This window comes from Chiroxiphia lanceolata, chromosome 20, assembly GCF_009829145.1.
Source record: "Chiroxiphia lanceolata isolate bChiLan1 chromosome 20, bChiLan1.pri, whole genome shotgun sequence".
NCBI classification, from domain to species: Eukaryota; Metazoa; Chordata; class Aves; order Passeriformes; family Pipridae; genus Chiroxiphia; species Chiroxiphia lanceolata.
In genome coordinates, this window is record NC_045656.1 from 2,534,133 (window position 1) to 2,553,491 (window position 19,359).

General features: G+C 52.5%; 1 protein-coding gene across 1 annotated transcript in view; it reads right to left on the reverse strand.

Annotated features, from left to right (window-relative positions):
* Positions 1 to 1,628: 1,628 nt before the first annotated feature.
* Positions 1,629 to 19,359, reverse strand: part of LOC116796783 (S-adenosyl-L-methionine-dependent tRNA 4-demethylwyosine synthase TYW1-like) — a 101,997-nt gene continuing 84,266 nt past the window's right edge. Inside the window, 3 exon segments of the mRNA XM_032707686.1 lie at positions 1,629 to 3,264; positions 12,770 to 12,868; positions 12,870 to 12,938. Of these exon segments, the coding sequence (XP_032563577.1) occupies positions 3,043 to 3,264; positions 12,770 to 12,868; positions 12,870 to 12,938 (390 nt within the window). The 3' untranslated portion in view covers positions 1,629 to 3,042.

The window sequence follows — 19,359 nt, forward strand, 5'->3', positions numbered from 1 at the left end:
CCCCCCAGCAGCACCATAAACTGAAGGATGACTGTGATCCAGATGGAAACCTACGGAAAATGGGTTGGAATTCCCCAATTATTAAGCCAAATATATTCAGAGCATCACAAGATGGGCTGATCCTGCAACCCTGACACTGGAGAGGTTCTTCCCATCCAGGATCCTTCCCTGACCTTTGGCAGAACAGAAAACTCCTCATTGAAACAAAACCACTTTTTTCCCAGGTACATCCTGGGAAGTTTCCCAGGAAGTTTCCCTATGGACATCACTCCCGCCCCCCAACCCCAGGAGTGAGAGCCAACCTGTTCTAAATGCCAGAAGCAATTCCAGGTGTTGGAAAGAGGACAAAGCCCTCCATTCCCAGCACATCCAGAGCATGATCCCAGAGCTCAGCAGAGCCCCACCAGGGCTCCAGTTTAGTGTGTCCCCAGAACAGCAGAGATGGGGACATGGAAATTGTCCATCTGGGAACTCCCTGTGTAGGAGGATCACGGGGGGTGTCTGTGCTGGAAGATTTTCCCTGAGCTCGAGGTAATTCCAGAGGAACTGCAGGGCTGAATCCTGCCCAAAGTGCTCTGGGAGCAGCCTGCAGGTGCCAGCTGGCCCCCAGGAGAGACAGGCAGGAGGGATGTGGCCCTGGTTCCACCCTGCCTGGCACCAGGGCAGGGAAAGCACCGTTCTTCTAGGACAGCTCAGGTGCCAATTCCCATGGGAATGCTGGGCACTGACCTCAGGAGGTCACACTCGTCCCTCTGAGCCCTGGGAAACAGTGGGGAGGAGCAGGGAGAGGATGGAGGGAGTGTGAGGACACAGGGAGGATCGGGAGAGGGATGGAGGGAGCACGTGGGAGACAGAAGGAGGGAATGTGAGGACATGAGGAGGAGCAGGGAGGATGAAGGGAACATGGGGACACAGGGAGAGGATGGAGGGAGCATAAGGACACAGGCAAAACCAAGGAGAATAGAACAGGGAGGACATGGGAAAGGATTGAGGGAATGTGAGGACTCATGGAGGATCAAGGAAGATGGAGGGAACATGGAGACACAGGGAGGATCAGGGAGAATCATTCCCTGGGAGGGTGGTGAGGCCCTGGCACAGGGTGCCCAGAGAAGCTGTGGCTGCCCCATCCCTGGAAGTGTCCAAGGCCAGGTTGGACAGGGCTTGGAGCACCCTGGGCTGGTGGAAGGTGTCCCTGCCCATGGCAGGGGGTGGAATGAGATGAGATTTAATGTCCCTTCCAACCCAAACCATCCCAGGATTGTACAATTCCATCAGTTGCCTGGCTCACACATTGTTTTATATTTTTACTGTCTATTAATCTTTTCTGAAGCTCAGAAGGCAAACTGTACTTAATAGATTTCATTTCCTGCATCCTGCATCTTCCAACCCAAACCATCCTGGGATTCTATGATTTTCTGAAATTTTCTGCCCCAGGAAGGGCATCCCTCACCCACAGACACACCAATGCTCCCCCTTCCCCTCCACGTCCTATAAAGAAAAGAGATATTACACAACATCTGTGCTTTTGATCTCCTTAAAATCAATCTACCATCCCCTCTCACAAAGCCTTGCACAGCAGCCACACACCAAAGGCGCTCTAGGCAAAAGAACTTTTATTCCCTTTTTTTCTTTAGAAACACTTTTTACAGCCTAAGAAACGGGCTTGCTTTTAAAAAAGAAAGAAAATCACCATCCCAGGGACTCTCAGCATCCACAGCTCCATGGGATGAGAAGGTTTAGGGTGGGAGTGCTGGGAGCACCTTTGATCCAAGCTGCTGGAGTTCCACAGGGAAACAAACCCCCCTGAGCAGGATTGAGGTGTGGTCCCACCTCCAGCCCTGGGTGTGAATTAAAGCTGTTCCTGCTGCTGGTTCCATCCATTCCTAGGAAGGGTTTGGCTGGAGCAGCACCAGGGAGGACCTGGAGCCCTGAGGGAGGAGGGGCTGCCCACGGGTGGGAGCCATGGAAGAGGGGTGGGAGCCACTTGGGAAGGGGCAGAGCTTTGCCTGGTTCAGCCATCTGGGAACTGAAGGCCCGGGAATGTGCCAGGGGGTTTGCACACAGAGCCTCCAACCCTTGGGGATGCAGCAAAGAGGGAAAGGGAATTCCCTCCTTATTTAAAAGCCATTTTCCAGCCAGGCTCCAGCACCTCCAGAGTGCCCAGGGTATCCCAGAGCAACCCCTGACCTTGTGCCTGGATGTCACCTCTCCAAAGGAGAGGAGTTGGTTTCTTGACTCCAGAGACCTCGACTGGGTCCAGTTTCCTTCTCCACCCCGTTCTCCCCATCCAGAGCAGCAGTGAGGCTGTGGAGCTTCCCAGGGGAGAGGGGGAGTTCCATCTCTGATGTCCAGCTCCCATGGGCACTGGGCACACACAGCCAGGGCTTTGAGGGATTGTACACGTTGTTCAGGGCTGCTGGGAGTGGGATAACACTGCTCAGAAACATCCATTCCCAAAACCAGGAAGTTGGAAGATACTTGGAGAGGTATCAGAGGTCACAGCTGGTATCAATAGGGGGGCTGTTACTCACACTATTCCCAAGTTTCTTGGATGAGATGAGGTTTTTACAGGAATTAAATACATAAACCTGAACTAAGTCCAAATAATTCCCAGCAGGGATCAGGTTCTTTGATCCAGGTCCCACCTGCCCTGATCCAACAAGCTCGGGGTTGAAATCCCTGTGGTACTTTTCCTCGTGGATGTGGAACGTTTTGCTGCCAAGCTGGGGCCAGATGTGCCAGGCTTCCTCACAGAGGGCACTGGAATCCAAGGAATGCTCCTGCTCCATATCCAACTCCAAACCACATCCAACTCCAAACACGACCATGGCCCTGCCTCCCCACCAGGCTGCTGAGAAACCACTGCCATGAACCATTTCTGATTTGGGAGAGAGAATGTTATAAATATTTTCATCCAGGAAGCCCTAAAACCGGGAGGGAAGGGTGAACTCAAGGCTTGACCCTCCCGCTCAACAGCAAACGCGGGGTAACGTCGACGGGAAGATCCGAAATCCGCGTCGGCCGGAAATGGAGCCCCAAAGCTCAGCAGCCAGAGATGTCCCGGGCCTTGCTCCTCCGCTGGAATCTGACATCCAGGGGGTCAAATCCCCGCTCCCTGGCCCCAAAGAGAGCCCAGGGAGGAGTCCTGGCCGTGTAATCGGCCGCGGTGAAGGTCCTGGCGCCGCCACTCCGCTCGCGCTCCCGCACCAGCTCCTGGAAGCGCTCGTAGTCGATCCAGGTGAACCACTCGCCATCCACCTTGAACTGGAGGGAAAACAAACACGTTACGGAGCATGGGAGGCACCAAATCCACATTTCTGCCAAGATAAGATGGGTTTGGGCTGAATGGATGGCAGCTGTTGTTGGTTTTAACTCCGTAGCCCCAGTGAGGTCCGGGGTAAAGCCACTCCGAACGGCCTTCCCAGGAAACCAAAAGGAATTCAGGTGGATGGATATCCTCATCCCTGGGGTTGGAGAACACCTGCAGACACAGGAGCCCTGGTTTTCTCACAGCTTTAGTCACTGAGGGCTGTTTGCCCACAGGGAATTGATTCAGCCCCTCTGCTCTGCCCTTGTGAGACCCCCCTGCAGAGCTGCTTCCAGCTCTGGAATCCTCAGCACAGGGAAGATGTGGAGCTGATGGAGCAAGTCAGAGGAGCCACGGAGATGCTCCAAGGGCTGGAGCCCCTCTGCTCTGGAGCCAGGCTGGAGAGCTGGGGGGGTTCACCTGGAGAAGAGAAGGCTCCAGGGAGACCTGAGAGCCCCTTCCGGGCCTAAAGGGGCTCCAGGAGAGCTGGAAGGGACTGGGGACAAGGGATGGGGACAGGACAAGGGGGAATGGCTTCAAACTGAGAGAGGGCAGGGATAGATGGGATATTGGGAAGGAATTCTTGGCTGTGAGGGTGGGAAGGCCCTGGTACAGGTTGCCCAGAGAAGCTGTGGCTGCCCCTGGATCCCTGGAAGTGTCCAAGGCCAGGTTGGATGGGGCTTGGAGCAACCTGGGCTAGTGGAAGGTGTCCCTGCCCATGGCAGGGGGTGGGACTGGATGAGCTTTAAGGTCCCTTTCCACCCAAACCATTCCATGATAATTTCCATGAGGGTTTGACTGTTGGACGCTTTGCTGGACCCTTCAAAGTACCGGATTCCACCCCCCCCTCCAGCCCCACTTTCCAGGGGGAACACTCCCATGGAGCATCCCAAAGCCTTCCCAGGCCTGTCTGCGGTTCCCAGGTGACACTTACACCTGAAAGAACTGGACAAGCCCTGGAGGGGACAGTGTAAACAGGGATTGGTGCCCAGGTGCCCCTTGAGGGCCAAGGTCAACCAAAGCTCCCGCTCAGACCGCGTGTCTCCAACTCCAGGACAGCACAGCCTGGAAAAAACAGCCCAGGAGCAGCATCAGAGCAGGGACTGGATGGATTGGGTGATTCCTGACAGGGGCAGGAGGGCTGTGTTTGGGAGGGGGGGAGGATAAAGAGGTTTAATGACACGAATCCTCTTTCCACGTGAGAACGTGAAGAATTGCTTCTTCTGACAGGCTGGAGCTGCATTGTCTCCCAGACCTGCTCTGCTAATTTTAGGCCACAGCCCTGACTGAATCCTCAATTAGGAGTTATCTCAGCTAAGACTTATTAATGCATTTCATCCAAAGGAAAAAAAAAAAAAAGAGGGAAAACAGCCTGACTCCCTGGTTGTGGTGGTTGGTTTTTTCCCCAAACTTGATGGCTGTGCATTTAAGTGGCTCTTGACTTGTGCCCGAGAGCTAAAAGCTTTTTGGTTGGAAAAACTGCTGACACTGCAAAATCCTTGCACTCAAACATGGTTAGTGCTCATCCATTGCTGCCTCTGGAATTACAGCACGTTCCTGCTGGGATTGCCTCCACATGGAGCAGGGGAGGGGACACTGCAGAGTCACAGCTCTGGGGAAGAAGCCTTGGCAGAAACCAACTCATTTTTCCCATGCCAAGGTGGGTGATGTGTTTGTGAGGCCACCTGTAAGCAGGTGGCCAAAAAACCACCTGCGCCCAGTCTCTGGAGCTCTGGGACCTGGGTTCCCCTGCCAGGGCATGTGGAGGTGGGAGTTGACAGGTTTCACACAGAAGACTCTCTGCTCCCCCCAGATTTGATTCAGTCACACTCAGCAAACTGTCCACCCAACTAATCCCCAATCCAGGGGGATCCAGCAAAGCCTTGAAGGCACGTGGGGAGACATGGAAGGTGTTGAGATTATTCCCATGATGGGTTTTGGAGCACTCCCAACAGGTCACACAGAGAGCCTTGAGGCCACCTAAGAGAACCCAGCACAGAAAAGAGAGCTGAGACTTGATAATGGCTCTTTTCCTTGGAAAATCAGGGGGGAATCACAAAATCATTAAGGTGATCACAAAGTCCAACCTGTGATGGATCCAAAGGGGTGGAAGGGGGGTCTCACAAAGAGCCCTTCACCCTATGGCCAAGGGTGGCTCACCAGGAGCAGCACAGCCTCAGGAGATGCTGGTGCCACCCAGAGCAGCTGGAAGGAGGACATGGCCTGTGGCCACCACCCCAAATGAGGGTGATGACAGTTCAACAAGGCCAAGTGCAAAGGTCCTGCACCTGGGTCAGGGCAAAATCCAGGCCCAAATCCAAGCTGGGTGGAGCAGGATGGCTCTCCTGAGGAGAAGGGTCTGGGGGTGTTGGTGGATGGAAGCTCAGCATGGAATCATGGAATGGCCTGGGCTGGAAGGGACCTGAAAGATCATCCAGTTCCACCTCCTGCCAGGGGCACAACCCAACCCTGTGCCCTGGGCTGATCCCCAGCGTGGGCAGAGGGCAGGGGGGGATTCTGCCCCTCTGCCCCCTCAGGTGAGACCCCCCTGCAGAGCTGCTCCAGCCCTGGGAACAACATCACAAGGACATGGAGCTGCTGGAGAGGGTCCAGAAGAGGCCCCAGAGATGCTCCAAGGGCTGGAGCCCCTCTGCTCTGGAGCCATGCCTGGGAGAGCTGGGTGGGTTCCCGGGAGAAGAGAAGGCTCCAGGGAGACCTGAGAGCCCCTTCCAGGGCCTAAAGGGGCTCCAGAACAGCTGGAAGGGGTTTGGGACAAGGGATTGGAGGGACAGTACAAGGGGCAATGGCTTCCCACTGCCAGAGGGCAGGGATAGATGGATATTGGGGAGGAATTGTTGGTTGTGAGGGTGGGGAGGCCCTGGTACAGGTTGCCCAGAGAAGCTGTGGCTGCTCCATCCCTGGAAATGTCCAGGGCCAAGTTGGAGCAACCCAGGACTGCAGGGACCTGGGGCAGAGGTGCCTGAGCAGAGGTGATGCCATGTGGAATGTGGGATATGGGACTGAGAGCCCACTGCAGCTCCCGATCCCTGTGCCCACTATCGGCCACTTCTGCAGCACAGCATCAAAGAGGCACCTGGAAACCGATCCTGAGTCCTGAACTCCTCCATTCCGATCTGAGGATAAACAAAGGAGCTTTTCCACCCTCACACACGGGGGGTGATTAAACAGCTCATAAATCAGGGCATTCTCAGCACCTGCCACTGCCAAGCTCTCCAAGACAAACAAACAATTCACGGAATCATTACCCACAGTTTCTCACCTAATTAAGGCTCACAATTATTTAAGGCTCCCTCTGTCTGACAGCGGCAGTGTCAGAGCTGGAGTCACTCAGCAAAACAAGGAGAAATATTGTGGAGAAATCAGGATCTGAGTGGGGTCATGTGCTGTTCAAAAAAGCCACAGACTTTTCCTTTGTCACGATTATAGCAACCTCAGGCTTGAGGGGGAAGAAACTAGGATAAGCTGGTTTTTAAGTTGCAGGTGCAGGGATGAGAAGGCAATAATGGCCTTCCACTAGCCCAGGTTGCTCCAACCTGGTCTTGGACACTTCCAGAGATGGGGCAGCCACAGCTTCTCTGGAAATCCATTCCAGGGCCTCCCCACCCTCTCAGGGAAGAATTCCTTCCCAATATCCCACCTAACCCTGGCCCTCCTTCCCCTTAAGGCCATTATTACCTTCTCCTCCTGCACCTGCAACTTAAAACCAGTTTAATCGTAATTTCTTCCCCCTCAAGCCTGAGGTTGCAACTAATCATGAAAAAGGAAAAGTTTGGAGCTTTCTGACCACCACATGACCCTACTCAGATTAATTTATCCACATAAATATCGTGTTCCCCAAAAGAGTGGAACAACCCCAAACTGACCTGATCTGAGCCCTGTGCCCCTGGGAGGGGAGTTATTGCAAAGAAAAGCTTCATTATTGCAGATTTATTTGGGTTTAATCCCCCCCCCCTCCACTGAGTGGAGCAGCTCCTCTGCCAATTAAGCCAGTGGCTGCATCCAGACAGTTTTATTCCAATGGATCAAACCAGGATTACTGCAGCACAACAGAGGTCTCCTGTTATAACTCAAATATCAAGCCAGCAGAGCCACCTTCCTGCTGGAAGGGGACACAGGAAAGGCAGAAAACCTGCAGGAAACACAACATTCCCTGCTCACACCTGCCCTGGGGGGGTTGTTTGGCTGCTTGGCCCCACCTGGGATCTGCCCCATCCCCTGGGAATGTTGTTGCCTCGCTCCAAGCAGCTCCCCAGGCTGGTTTTCCCCTTGCCCCGTGATGCTGCCTCCGGATCCGGGATCACAAGGACATGTCCCACTCTCCAAATGACTTGCAGGCAGGAAGGAAACGGGATGTGATGGACTCTCTGTCTCTGCTCTCCCCCCTGTGAGTGCAGCTGGGAGTTAAGTGCTTCCTCTCCCTCCCTAAATATAGACAAAAGCTCAGCATGGAACATCTTCACCTCCCTGCAGCCTCTCCAAGCACAGCCAGGACACCCGTGGAGCCTCCACAGCCCTCACAGGGACACACTGCCAAGGAAAAGGCCAATTCCCACTTTTCCAGGAGGATTCTGTGGTTGATGGAGAGTGCTGAGCACCTTTGGACAGGACTCTACGTCCCCCAACTCATTTTAGATCAAGCCACCCCTGTCAGCAGCCTTGGCACACCCCAGCACTGCAGGGCCATGGAGTCATGGAATGGGTTGGGTTGGGAAGGAATATTAAAGCTCATCTCATCCCACCCCCTGCCCTGGGCAGGGACACCTCCCACCAGCCCAGGTTGCTCCAACCTGGCCTTGGACACTCCCAGGGGTGGGGCAGCCACAGCTTCTCTGGGCAACCTGGGCCAGGGCCTCCCCACCTGAACAGAGAATTTTGGTCGTGGCAAATGAACTTTACTCCCAAAAGCAGCTCCCTGGGCTCACCTGGGGATGCCACGGACACCCTGCCCTGCTGGAGGACACACCACCATCCCAGGGCACATCCAGCAGGGCAACAATCCAAGTGGTGACACAAGGGAGGCTGCAGCACCACGAGGGAACATTTGGATCCCTGGGTAGGGACACTCTGCTTGTGGAATTCTTTGCTTTAGGTTGTAGGGAGGGGGGTGTTGGTCTCTTCTCCCAGGGAACAAGGGACAGGATAAGAGGAAACAGCCTCAAGTTGTGCCAGGGGAGGTTCAGGTTGGACATCAGGGAAAATTCCTTCATGGAAAGGCTGGTCAGGCACTGGAAGGGGCGGCCCAGGGCAGTGGTGGAGTCCCCCAGCCCTGGAGGTGTTCACAGAACATGTGGATGTGGCACTTTGGGGACAGGATTAGTGGTGAACATGCTGGATGGGGCTGGGATTTTCCAACCTTTCCAATTCCATGATTCCTAGTCAGACACATCAGGTTTATAAAGGCAGAAAAGGCTGAAGGCAGTTAACTGAGAGCTCCAGAGAGAGCAAAGCACTGGATTCCAGGAATATTCCCGGTGCTCTGCATGGTTAATTGCCATGGAAATCAACCCTGGCACCACAGGGAAGAGGCAGGGATGCTCAGACATGGAATCACAGTGTTCTACCAGAGAACTATGGAATCCCAGGGACCTGGGAATTATGGAATGCCAGCCTGGCTGAGGAGCAGAGGGAGCAGCACTGACAAGGAATTTGTGTCTGGAAAGCAACAGGGAACTGGAAAAAAACCCACCTGCTCCAGCAAGGGAGAGATTTAAATGAACAAACCAGGAGATAATTGTCAGGAGGTGCTTTGGGAGAGGGTGGAACACACAAGTAAAGCAAATTCAACCCAGTGGGGCAGAAGGTTTTATCCTAGAAATGCCCAGGGGTCAAATTTCATCCATAAAAACCTTCCCTGCAAGGAAGTTGCAGCACATCCCCTTTCTTAGGCACTTGTTCTGGTCATCCTGAGGATACACTGATTGTTCCAAGCCTGGAAAAGCAGCAGCCTGAGGTCCCTCTCTGGAAAAGGCCACTTGAATTCAGTGTTAATTAGAAAGGTGTCGATATTTCAGCCTGTTAGTTCCAAAGTGCTGCCATAAATCACATTTTTGGGACCGTGGTGTTTATGGGATTTACTAGAAAGCAAATGGAATTCCTCAGGAATTCAGCACTGTTGCTAAGAACCTGAGGGGGATGGAGCCCAAACACACAGGGAACCTCTCAGTGAGATGGGAACCACTGGAAAGCTGGGAGGAAGAGGCAGAAAAGGCAGGGAAGGGGATATCCCACATCCATGGGAGCCCAGGCCAAGGCAAGGAGGGCTGCACTCATCCTTCAGAAGGACACAACCCATCCCTGGAAGTGTCCAAGGCCAGGTTGGACAGGGCTTGGAGCAACCTGGGCTATGGAAAGTGTCCCTGCCCATGGCAGAGGGGTGGGATGAGCTTTAAGGTCCCTTCCAACCCAAACCATTCCATGATCCTAAGAAACTGATGGCTCCAAAACCATGGAAATCCCAGCAACTAATGGATTTTCAGGTCACAGGTGTTTGGCTGTGTTCATTTAAGGCCTCTGTGAAGGACAACTGGAAAAGGAACATTTTTGCTGTAAGGCTTCAGTTTATAAGACCTTTTAAGCTCTCCTGGGACAGTCCAGCAGAGGCACATCCCAAGCTCTCCTGGGACAGTCCAGCAGAGGCACATCCAAAGCTCTCCTGGGATAGTCCCAGCAGAGGCACATCCCAAGCTCTCCTGGGACAGTCCACAGAGGCACATCCAAGCTCTCCTGGGATAGTCCAGCAGAGGCACATCCAAAGCTCTCCAGCAGAGCCAGATCCAAAGCTCTCCTGGGATAGCCAGGACAAGCAGATCCAAAGCTCTCCTGGGATAGTCCAGGACAGACAGATCCAAAGCTCTCCAGGGTTAAGTGGGACACATTTCAATCCCTGAGCCTCCCTGAGTCCTCAAGCTCCTCTCCTGCACCTCCAGACACACGTTCAGGCACCAGGAAGCAGGGAAAAAACAAGGGATGTGTGTGTGGGAAGAGACTTGGAAGCTCAGTGGGAGACTTGAAGACACTGAAGAACCCCCCAAATATTCCCCAGCTCCAACCCCAGGGTCACCTCTTCACTCCAGGGAGAAGAAAATACACCAGCCCTACAAACTGCAGTTTCCTCTCCCTTAAATCCCTTTTTCCCCCCTAAATCCCTGGCCCTTGGAGACTCTAGAGCTTAAGTTCCTAAACTATCATTCATCACACAAGCAGGTGCCAATCAATGACTCTCCATCAATCAAGGCAGGATGAATTATTTCTGACATTCCCAGACTCTTTTCCTGCAGGCTGTCATTCCACATTGATGTTCAAATGATGATGAGCATTGTTTGAACACCCCCAAAACTCCGAACACAGGGAAATAATAATCCCATTTCTTAATGATTTCTATTACAGCCTTCCTGCAACTCCTTAATTTTTTAAAGAGCCCTTTGATTTTGCCATTCCTGGCTCCAGCCTGATCATTCCCAGGGCACAGGTTTGCTGCAAATATAAGACACTGACAAATTTTATTCTCCACTAGAGCCTGAAATGCAAAAATTAAAACCTAATCAAAATAAATCTATTTTTTATTAGTTATTTTAGTACTGGGGACAGATTGTTTCCCAAAGACACCCTCTGCTAATGGCTCTGGAAGGCAAAGCAGCTGCTGAATTCCTCCTGGGCAGGTATCAATTCATTCTTGTTACTAAATGGTGTTACTTAAATTATGCATCAATAGGGTCGGTGCAATCTGTTTGTTTTCCTTCCCCTGGACCTTAGAATGGAAAAGAATATTTGGATTTCTCAGGCACAGTTGCCAGTGGCAACAACCAAGAGCGAGGCCGTAAATAAAAAGCAAATTTTAGGGGGCTTGAAACAGAATTAGTGCCAGGTATCCTGGTTTTCTCTGCTCCCATAAAAATAAGGACAGTTTGGGAACTGTGCAGAGGTTTTCAACAAGGAGATTCTGACAATTATCAAACATGGTTTCAGAGTGAAAGGGAGTAGGGATAGAGGGATACTGGGAAGGAATTGTTCTCTGTGAGGGTGGGGAGGCCCTGGCCCAGGTTGCCCAGAGAAGCTGTGGCTGCCCCTGGATCCCTGGAAGTGTCCAAGGCCAGGCTGGAGCAACCTGGGCTAGTGGAAGGTGTCCCTGCCCATGGCAGGGGGTGGAATGAGGTGGTTTTTAAGGCCCCCTCCAACCCAAACCATTCCAGGATTCTACAGTTCCATCAGCTGCCCAGCTCACACATTATGATATATTTTTATTGCCTTTCTATTAATCTTTTCTGAAGGTCAGAAAACAAAACAGCACTTGATGCTTTTTCATCTCCTGCATACTTTAAAAAGAATTATTATTCTTTTGGCCTTTCACTCTTATTTCATTTCAATTCATTTCCTTTCCCTACTTGAGGGGGGCCTGTAAGAGAGAAGGGACAAATTTTTAGCAGGCCTGTTGTGACAGGACAAGGGTGGTGGCTTTAAGGAGGGACAATTTGCATTGGAAATAAGAAGAGTTTTGTACCAAGAGGGTGGGGAGGCCCTGGCACAGGGTGCCCAGAGAAGCTGTGGCTGCCCCATCCCTGGAAATGTTCAAGGTCAGGCTGGAAGGAGCACATGGAATCCCAGAATGGTTTGGGTTGGGAGGGACATTAAAGCTCATCTCATCCCACCCCCTGCCATGGGCAGGGACACCTTCCACTAGCCCAGGTTGCTCCAAACTGGCCTGGGACACTTCCAGGGATGGGGCAGCCACAGCTTCTCCCACTATCCCAGGGATGCTCCCTGAGCACACTGTCCCTGCCACTGGACACCCCAGTGCAAACACAGAGCCAAGGCAGAGCCTACACTGGATTTGTTCCTGCCTTCCTCAAAATGCAAAGGGAGTGGGACAAAAGGCAGGAGATCCAGCACTGAGCTTCCTTCCCAAAAGCCATCCAGATGGAAGTATCCATGCCAGAAGTGGAATGGAGCTGGGAAGGGGCTGGAGCAGCAGGAGCAGCTGAGGGAGCTGGGGGGGCTCAGCCTGGAGAAAAGGAGGCTCAGGGGGGACCTTCTGGCTCTGCAACCCCCTGACAGGAGGGGGGAGCTGGGGGGGTCGGGCTCTGCTGCCAGGGAACAAGGGACAAGGAGGAGAGGGAACGGCCTCAAGTTGCACCAGCGGAGATTTAGGTTGGATATTGGGAAAATTTCTCCATGGAAAGGGTTGTCCAGCCCTGACCCAGCTGCCCAGGGCAGTGGTGGAGTCCCCATCCCTGGAAGGACTCAGGAGCTGTGTGGATGTGGCACTTGGGGACGTGGGTGGCCTTGGCAGCGCCGGGTTGGACACAAGGATCTAAGAGGGCTTTTCCAGCCTAAACAATTCCATGAAAACTCTGGAGAACAAACACGTCAGAACCAGGCAGTCATACAGCACTTCCCAGGAGAAGCAGCAGTGGCTGGAATCCCCCCTGGCCCGGGGATGCTCACCTTGGTGTGGGCCAGCAGCAGGCAGTTTGAGTGCTCGTGCTCGCGAGGCGATCTCGTAGTCGGCAGGAGCTCGGCCAGGTCCTGCACAAACCCCACCACCCTCCTCGTGCCAGGGCACGTTGGCCATGGTGAGGCTGCTGGCAGAGCTTTCTCCACAGTAGGTCACACCCTGAGGAGAGACATGGAAACCATCAGGAGTCAGGGTAACTCCTCCCGAGCTCCGGGCGGTGCTGGCACGTCTGGAATGTCTGGGTTGGTCACCCCTTCACAAGGTCACAAAGTTGGAGATGGCAGCAAAGCTCCATCTCTCCCTCAGTGACACATCCCTGTGCCCAGGTGTCCCTGGCAGCAAAACACAGGGTGGTGTTTATCCTGGAAAGCAGTTTGAGGAGGATTCCAAGGGGGGATGGTCCTGAGTGCCCGACGGACCTTCCAGAAGGTCACTTGGGTTGAAACACAACATCTCTGGAATAAAGTCTCATGGACATCCAGTGTGACAGGTCACTGTGCCACTCCTGGAGATACTGTCCCCTGTGTCACAGAGGTGAACCCCCAGTGCTCCCATCACTCCATCCCAGTGCTCCCATCACTCCCATCCCAGTGCTCCCATCACTCCCATCCCCATTGCTCCCATCGCTCCCATCCCATCATTCCCATCACTCCCATCCCATCATTCCTATCACTCCCACCCCATCACTCCCATCCCAGTGCTCCCACCACTTCCATCCCATCACTTCCATCCCTCCCATCCCAGTGTTCCCATCACTCCCACGCCCAGGGTGATCCAACCCCCTGCAGCAGCCCCGAGCCCCCTGGTCAGTGAATGGAACCCCTCAAGTTCTCCCACCCCCCTCCACCACCTTCAGCCTCACAACCACAGAACCCTTTGGAAAAGCCCTCCAAGACCATCGAGTCCAACCTTGGACCCATCCCCACCTTGTCCCCCAGCCCAGAGCACCGAGTGCCACCTCCAGTTGTCCCAGTTTGGAACCAGCTGCTCCTAATTTGGAGATCTGATCACTTGAACCTCTGAATTACTGATTTAGTTTTAGCCATGACCTCAAATCACTACTGACTTGTTCCCTCTTTACAAGTCAGGAAAATTCTCTAAAATTGCCTCAGCAGCTGGTGGCTTGTTGAGATGTATTTTTATGTCTTTCTTTCTTTTTCTTTCTCTTTTTCCTCTCTCTCTCTTTCTTTTCTTTTCTTTCTTTCTTTCCTTTCTCCTCTCCTCTCTTTCTCTTCTTTCTTTCTTTCTCTCTCTTTCTCTTTTCTTTCTTTCCTTCTCTCTCTCTTCTTTCTTTCCTTTCTCTCTCTCTCTCCTCTTCTTTCTTTCTTTCCTTTCTCTCCTCTCTTTCTTTTTTCTTCTCTCTTCCTTCTTTCTTTCTCTCTCTCTTTTTCTCCTTCCTCTCTTCTCTTTTCTTCCTCTTTATTTCCTTCTCTTTCTTTCTTTCCTCTTTCTCTCTTTCTCCTTCTTTTTCTCTTTCTTTTTTCTTTCTTTCTCTTCCTTTCTCTCTCTTTCCCTCTCTTCTTTCTTTCTTTCACCCCTCTTTTTCTTTCTTTCTCTTTTCTCTATTTTCTCCTACTTTCTCTCTTTCTCTCTTTTTCTTTCTTTCTCTATTTCTTTCCTTCTTTCTTCTCTCTTTCCTTCTTTCCTTCCCATACCTTCCCAAAAACCTTCCCAAACCTTCCCTTCCCAAACCTTCCCTTCCCAAACCTTCCCTTCCCAGAGTAGAACACTGCACAGTATTGGATCTTTTTTAAACTGCACTTTGCCATCCAACAGGGGCAGGGTACTGGGTGCTCCCCAGGCAGTGGGAGGTACACTCAGTGTCACCCACTCACACTGTAAACAGTGGGGTAGTTTATGGGATCTTTTAACCTGCCTGCCTAAAAATATTTGACAGATACTCTACTGAGTCACTTAAAGTTCTTCTAATCAAACCCTTCGCTGTTGTTTTCCCAGCAATTAATCTGTCACCAGCCAGAGGAGAAATCACCCACCTGCTCACAGGGTTGGTCCCAAACCCACCCAAAGGGGGAACACAAAGAAAAAGGGCTTTTCCCCTTCACAACAGCCCAGCTCTGGGCTACTTTTCATCCCCTTTGCTCCTTGCCTGAGCTGTTTTATTCCAGTCACAAAACCCCATCAGCCCAGCCTTTAAAAACACGATTTGATGGCTGATGCTGTCTGGTTTTTTCCCTCTGTGAACACTTCTTTTCAATGGCATTTGGACCCAAAGTTCACGTGTGTTGTGTCCACCCCACTGCCACCCTGCTCCCAAATCTGATTTACCCGAGTTCAACTGCACATTTCATGGCCTGCAACAAACACATCTCTGCAAACACTTTCAATTAAGAGCAAGGTGAACCACACAGAGCTGAAACAGGGCTACAAAAGGAACAGCCTGCTGCTAATTAGCAACTGTACAAGTTTGGGAAGCAATTACTTTCTCACCCATAAATTAATGAGTGGCTCCCTCCATTAATCTGCCCAAGCAGCACAACTCTGAGCCAGCCTGGAAACAGGGGGATGGTGCTAAAAAAGGATGTACATTCATTTTTATTTAGCCCAGCTCTGAAAGAAGCCTTTAAAAATATTAGTTCTATATTTGTTAGTCTTATTTAGAGCAGCCACAGCCATGCAAATCAGGGGTTATGGATCCCCAAAGTTCAGCTGGAGAGACACAGAAATATTTTCCCAGCATTCATTATCCAGCTTATGGATTTGAGCAGCATGAAAAATGGATGAGGACAGAGGGGTAAAATTCTTAGGAAGCTACAACATGACTCACTCCCTTAGTAAACTCCAAAGAGATCACTTACAAGCAAAGGAAGCACATGGAATAACTGAGGGCTCGGCTGGCTCATTAATTCCCAGCACAAATCAATGAGGATCAGCTTCCAGCACACCCAAGGAAGGCACAGCAGCTTTCAACCTCCCCAACTCCTTAAAACAGAGTTAATTACCAGAGCTGATACCACTTAAAAAAGGGGGAAGGGTTGATTAGGGCAGTCACCCTGTATTTGCTGGTGACACATGAAGACAGTTATTGAGACATCAAGTGTGGAGAAGGAAGTGATTCCATTGTTTCCCCCCGAGCTCTCACACCAACCTCCCCACGGCAGCAGCATCATCAACCCCGCTCTTAATTACCTCCTTAATGAGGGTGTTTTAGCATCCTAACCCACAGGGCTTTGGCCAAGTACCTTGGAACAGCAGCCTTTTGAAAAGCAGCTCCTGGTTCCGCCGGGATGAATCCAGAGAAACCCTGCTGGGCACTGCCCGGGGTTCACAGAATCATGGAAGGGGTTGGGTTGGAAGGGACCTTAAAGATCATCCAGTGCCACCCCCTGCCATGAGCAGGGACATCTTCTACTAGCCCAGGTTGCTCCAACCTGGCCTTGGACACTCCCAGGGATGGGGCAGCCACAGCTTTTCTGTGCCAGGGCCTCCCCACCTGAACAGGGAACTTTGGTCGTGGCAAATGAACTTTATTCCCAAAAGCAGCTCCCTGGGCTCACCTGGGGATGCCAGGGACACCCTGCCCTGCTGGAGGACACACCACCATCCCAGGGCACATCCAGCAGGGCAACAATCCAAGTGGTGGCACAAGGGAGGGCTGGAGCACCACGAGGGAACATTTGGATCCTGGGTAGGGACACTCTGTGGAATTCTTTGCTTTAGGTTGTAGGGAGGGGGGTGTTGGTCTCTTCTCCCAGGGAACAAGGGACAGGACAAGAGGAAACAGCCTCAAGTTGTGTCAGGGGAGGTTCAGGTTGGATATCAGGGGAAAATTCTCTCTAATATCCCATCTAACCCTGCCCTCTGGCAGTGGGAAGCCATTCCCCTTGTCCTGTCCCTCCATCCCTTGTCCCCAGTCCCTCTCCAGCTCTCCTGGAGCCCCTTTAGGCCCTGCAAGGGGCTCTCAGGTCTCCTGGAGCCTTCTCTTCTCCAGGTGACCCCCCCAGCTCTCCCAGCCTGGCTCCCAGCAGAGCTGCTCCATCCCTCTGATCATCTTGGTGCCTCCTCTGGACCTGCTCCAACAGCTCCATGTCCTTCCTGTGCTGGGACCCAGAGCTGATTTTCATGTGGCTGTGATGGAGCTGAGCACAACTATTGCCCAGAGCCTTGTGCCAGGGGGAGAAGCATGAGGAGCACATTCCTTCCCCCAGGATCTGGATGGAGATCTGGACAGCCAGCAATCATTTTAATCCATAGGGGCTCTGAAGAAAAGATTCCTGGGGAATTAAATATGACAGGGCTTTGTCTCTCAACTCAAACTCCAGACTTCCCAACTTAATTACTGAACAAAACAATTCCCTGAACTGCCAGCCCACAAATTATAAATTTCATTGAGGCTCATGTGAATGAAGAGCAGAACAAAGTGTTGGCCAAGCTGCTGAGTGACAGAGCCACTGTTTAAAAACTGGGGCAGCCCTGACCCAGGACAAATATAAAAAGCCTTAAATGACATGTTGATAGATGGCACTCCCTGCAATAAAAATGCTCATAGTCTGGCCATCAGCACCTCCAAATGACAGACACAGCCCTGCAGTGGGTTCAGGGAGGATTCAACTCGTTGGCTGTGTTTGATAATCACTTTTTAGCTGATTTAACAAAGGCCACCAGTTCTGGGTGGTAGTGAAATGTGAAAGGCAGGGGTGGAGATGGTGAGTTGGGCTGCACAACCCCAGCTCTCCAGACACCCCCCACACACAGCCATGCACTGAGTGGGGCTGCAGCCACCCCATAATGTTCTGTGAGTCCCCTGAAGGGGAAGGAACCCCTCCTGGAAAAGCTGAACTCAAACACAGGACACAGCCTTTCATTCCAGCTCTTCTTGTGGATACCAAGAGAGAAACAGGGGTGTTGAATCCCTCACCCCTCTGCTCCCAGAGTCACATTCATGGAATCACTGAGGCTGGAAAAGTTCTCCCAGCCCATGGAGTCCACTCTGTGCCCAATCCCCACCCTGTCCCCCAGCCCAGAGCACTGAGTGACACTTCCAGGGCTTCAAACCTTCCTGGGACTCCAAACCTCCCTGGACAGCCCCTTCCAGTGCCTGACCACCCTTTCCATGGAGAAATTCCTTCTGATGTCCAACCTGACCCTCCCCTGGGACAGCTGGAGGCCGTTCCCTCTCCTCCTGTCCCTTGTTCCCTGGCAGCAGAGCCCGACCCCCCCCCGCTCCCCCCTCCTGTCAGGGGGTTGCAGAGCCAGAAGGTCCCCCCTGAGCCTCCTTTTCTCCAGGCTGAGCTGTCCCCATTCACTCTTTAGTTTCTACAGCTTCCCTTGGGCACTAGAAGAAGTTTTTCACCAGGAAGGTGGTAAAACACTGGCACAGGTTGCCCAGAGAAGCTGTGGCTGCCCCATCCCTGGAAGTGTCCAAGGCCAGGTTGGATGGGGCTTGGAGCAACTTCACCCTAGTTGAAGTCCCTGCCCATGGCAGGGGGTTGGAATTAGAAGACCTTTAAAGGTCCCTTCCAACCCAAACCATTCCATGATTAGTGAGTTGTAACCTTTAGTTGGACCAACGGCAGCAGCAAAATGGGTTCACTCCCTGTCAGCAGAGGCTGCTCAGGACCCACCTGGAAGCAGCTTCCACAGCAGCCCAGGGCAACTGGGATTTATCCAGCACTGCCAGACCCTCAGGTGCCCCTGCAGGACAGGGAGGTGGCACAGCCCCAGGCAGCCCTGCCATTGCCCACCTGGGCACCTCAGACCGTCCACACCTTGTCCTTGGACCCAGAGCTCACGGGTGAGGGGACAAGACAACATTGAGGGGCTGGGGTGAGTCCAGGGAAGGGAATGGAGCTGGGAAGGGGCTGGAGCAGCAGGAGCAGCTGAGGGAGCTGGGGGGGCTCAGCCTGGAGAAAAGGAGGCTCAGGGGGGACCTTCTGGCTCTGCAACCCCCTGACAGGAGGGGGGAACTGGGGGGGGTCGGGCTCTGCTGCCAGGGAACAAGGGACAGGAGGAGAGGGAACAGCCTCCAGCTGTGCCAGGGGAGGGTCAGGTTGGACATCAGGAGGAATTTCTCCATGGAAAAGGTGGTCAGGGATTGGAAGGGGCTGCCCAGGGAGGTGGTAGAGTCCCCACCCCTGAAGGTGCTCAAAAAACATGTGGCTGTGGCACTTGGGGACATGGCCAGTGGTGACCTTGGCAGTGCTGGGGGGATGGTTGGACTTGGTCTTACAGGTCCATTCCAACCTTCCCAACCCTGTGATTCTGGGACAGTAATTGGTCAATGTTGGGCTATTTTCATGCATGGAAATCATCCATGGTTTGGGTTTATTTATAGCAGGCACTAGAACAGGAGATTTAGCTTCACCTCCCTTCATCTAAATTCCAACTGGGATTCAGCAGGACTCAGTGGCTTTTTTGACAGGTGGGGGCAGTCCCCTCTTGCTGCTGCAATTAAAAACTCATTAAGGCACAGCTCATTTTCCTCATTACTTTAAGCACTTAAATAATCTTTAGTGTTTAATATGACAAGACTGAGCAGATTGGGACTGATACTTCCCTCTGCTCCTTCCTTCCACACATTTCCTTGGTCATTAGAATCTTGCAGCAAAGCCTCAGGAGCTTT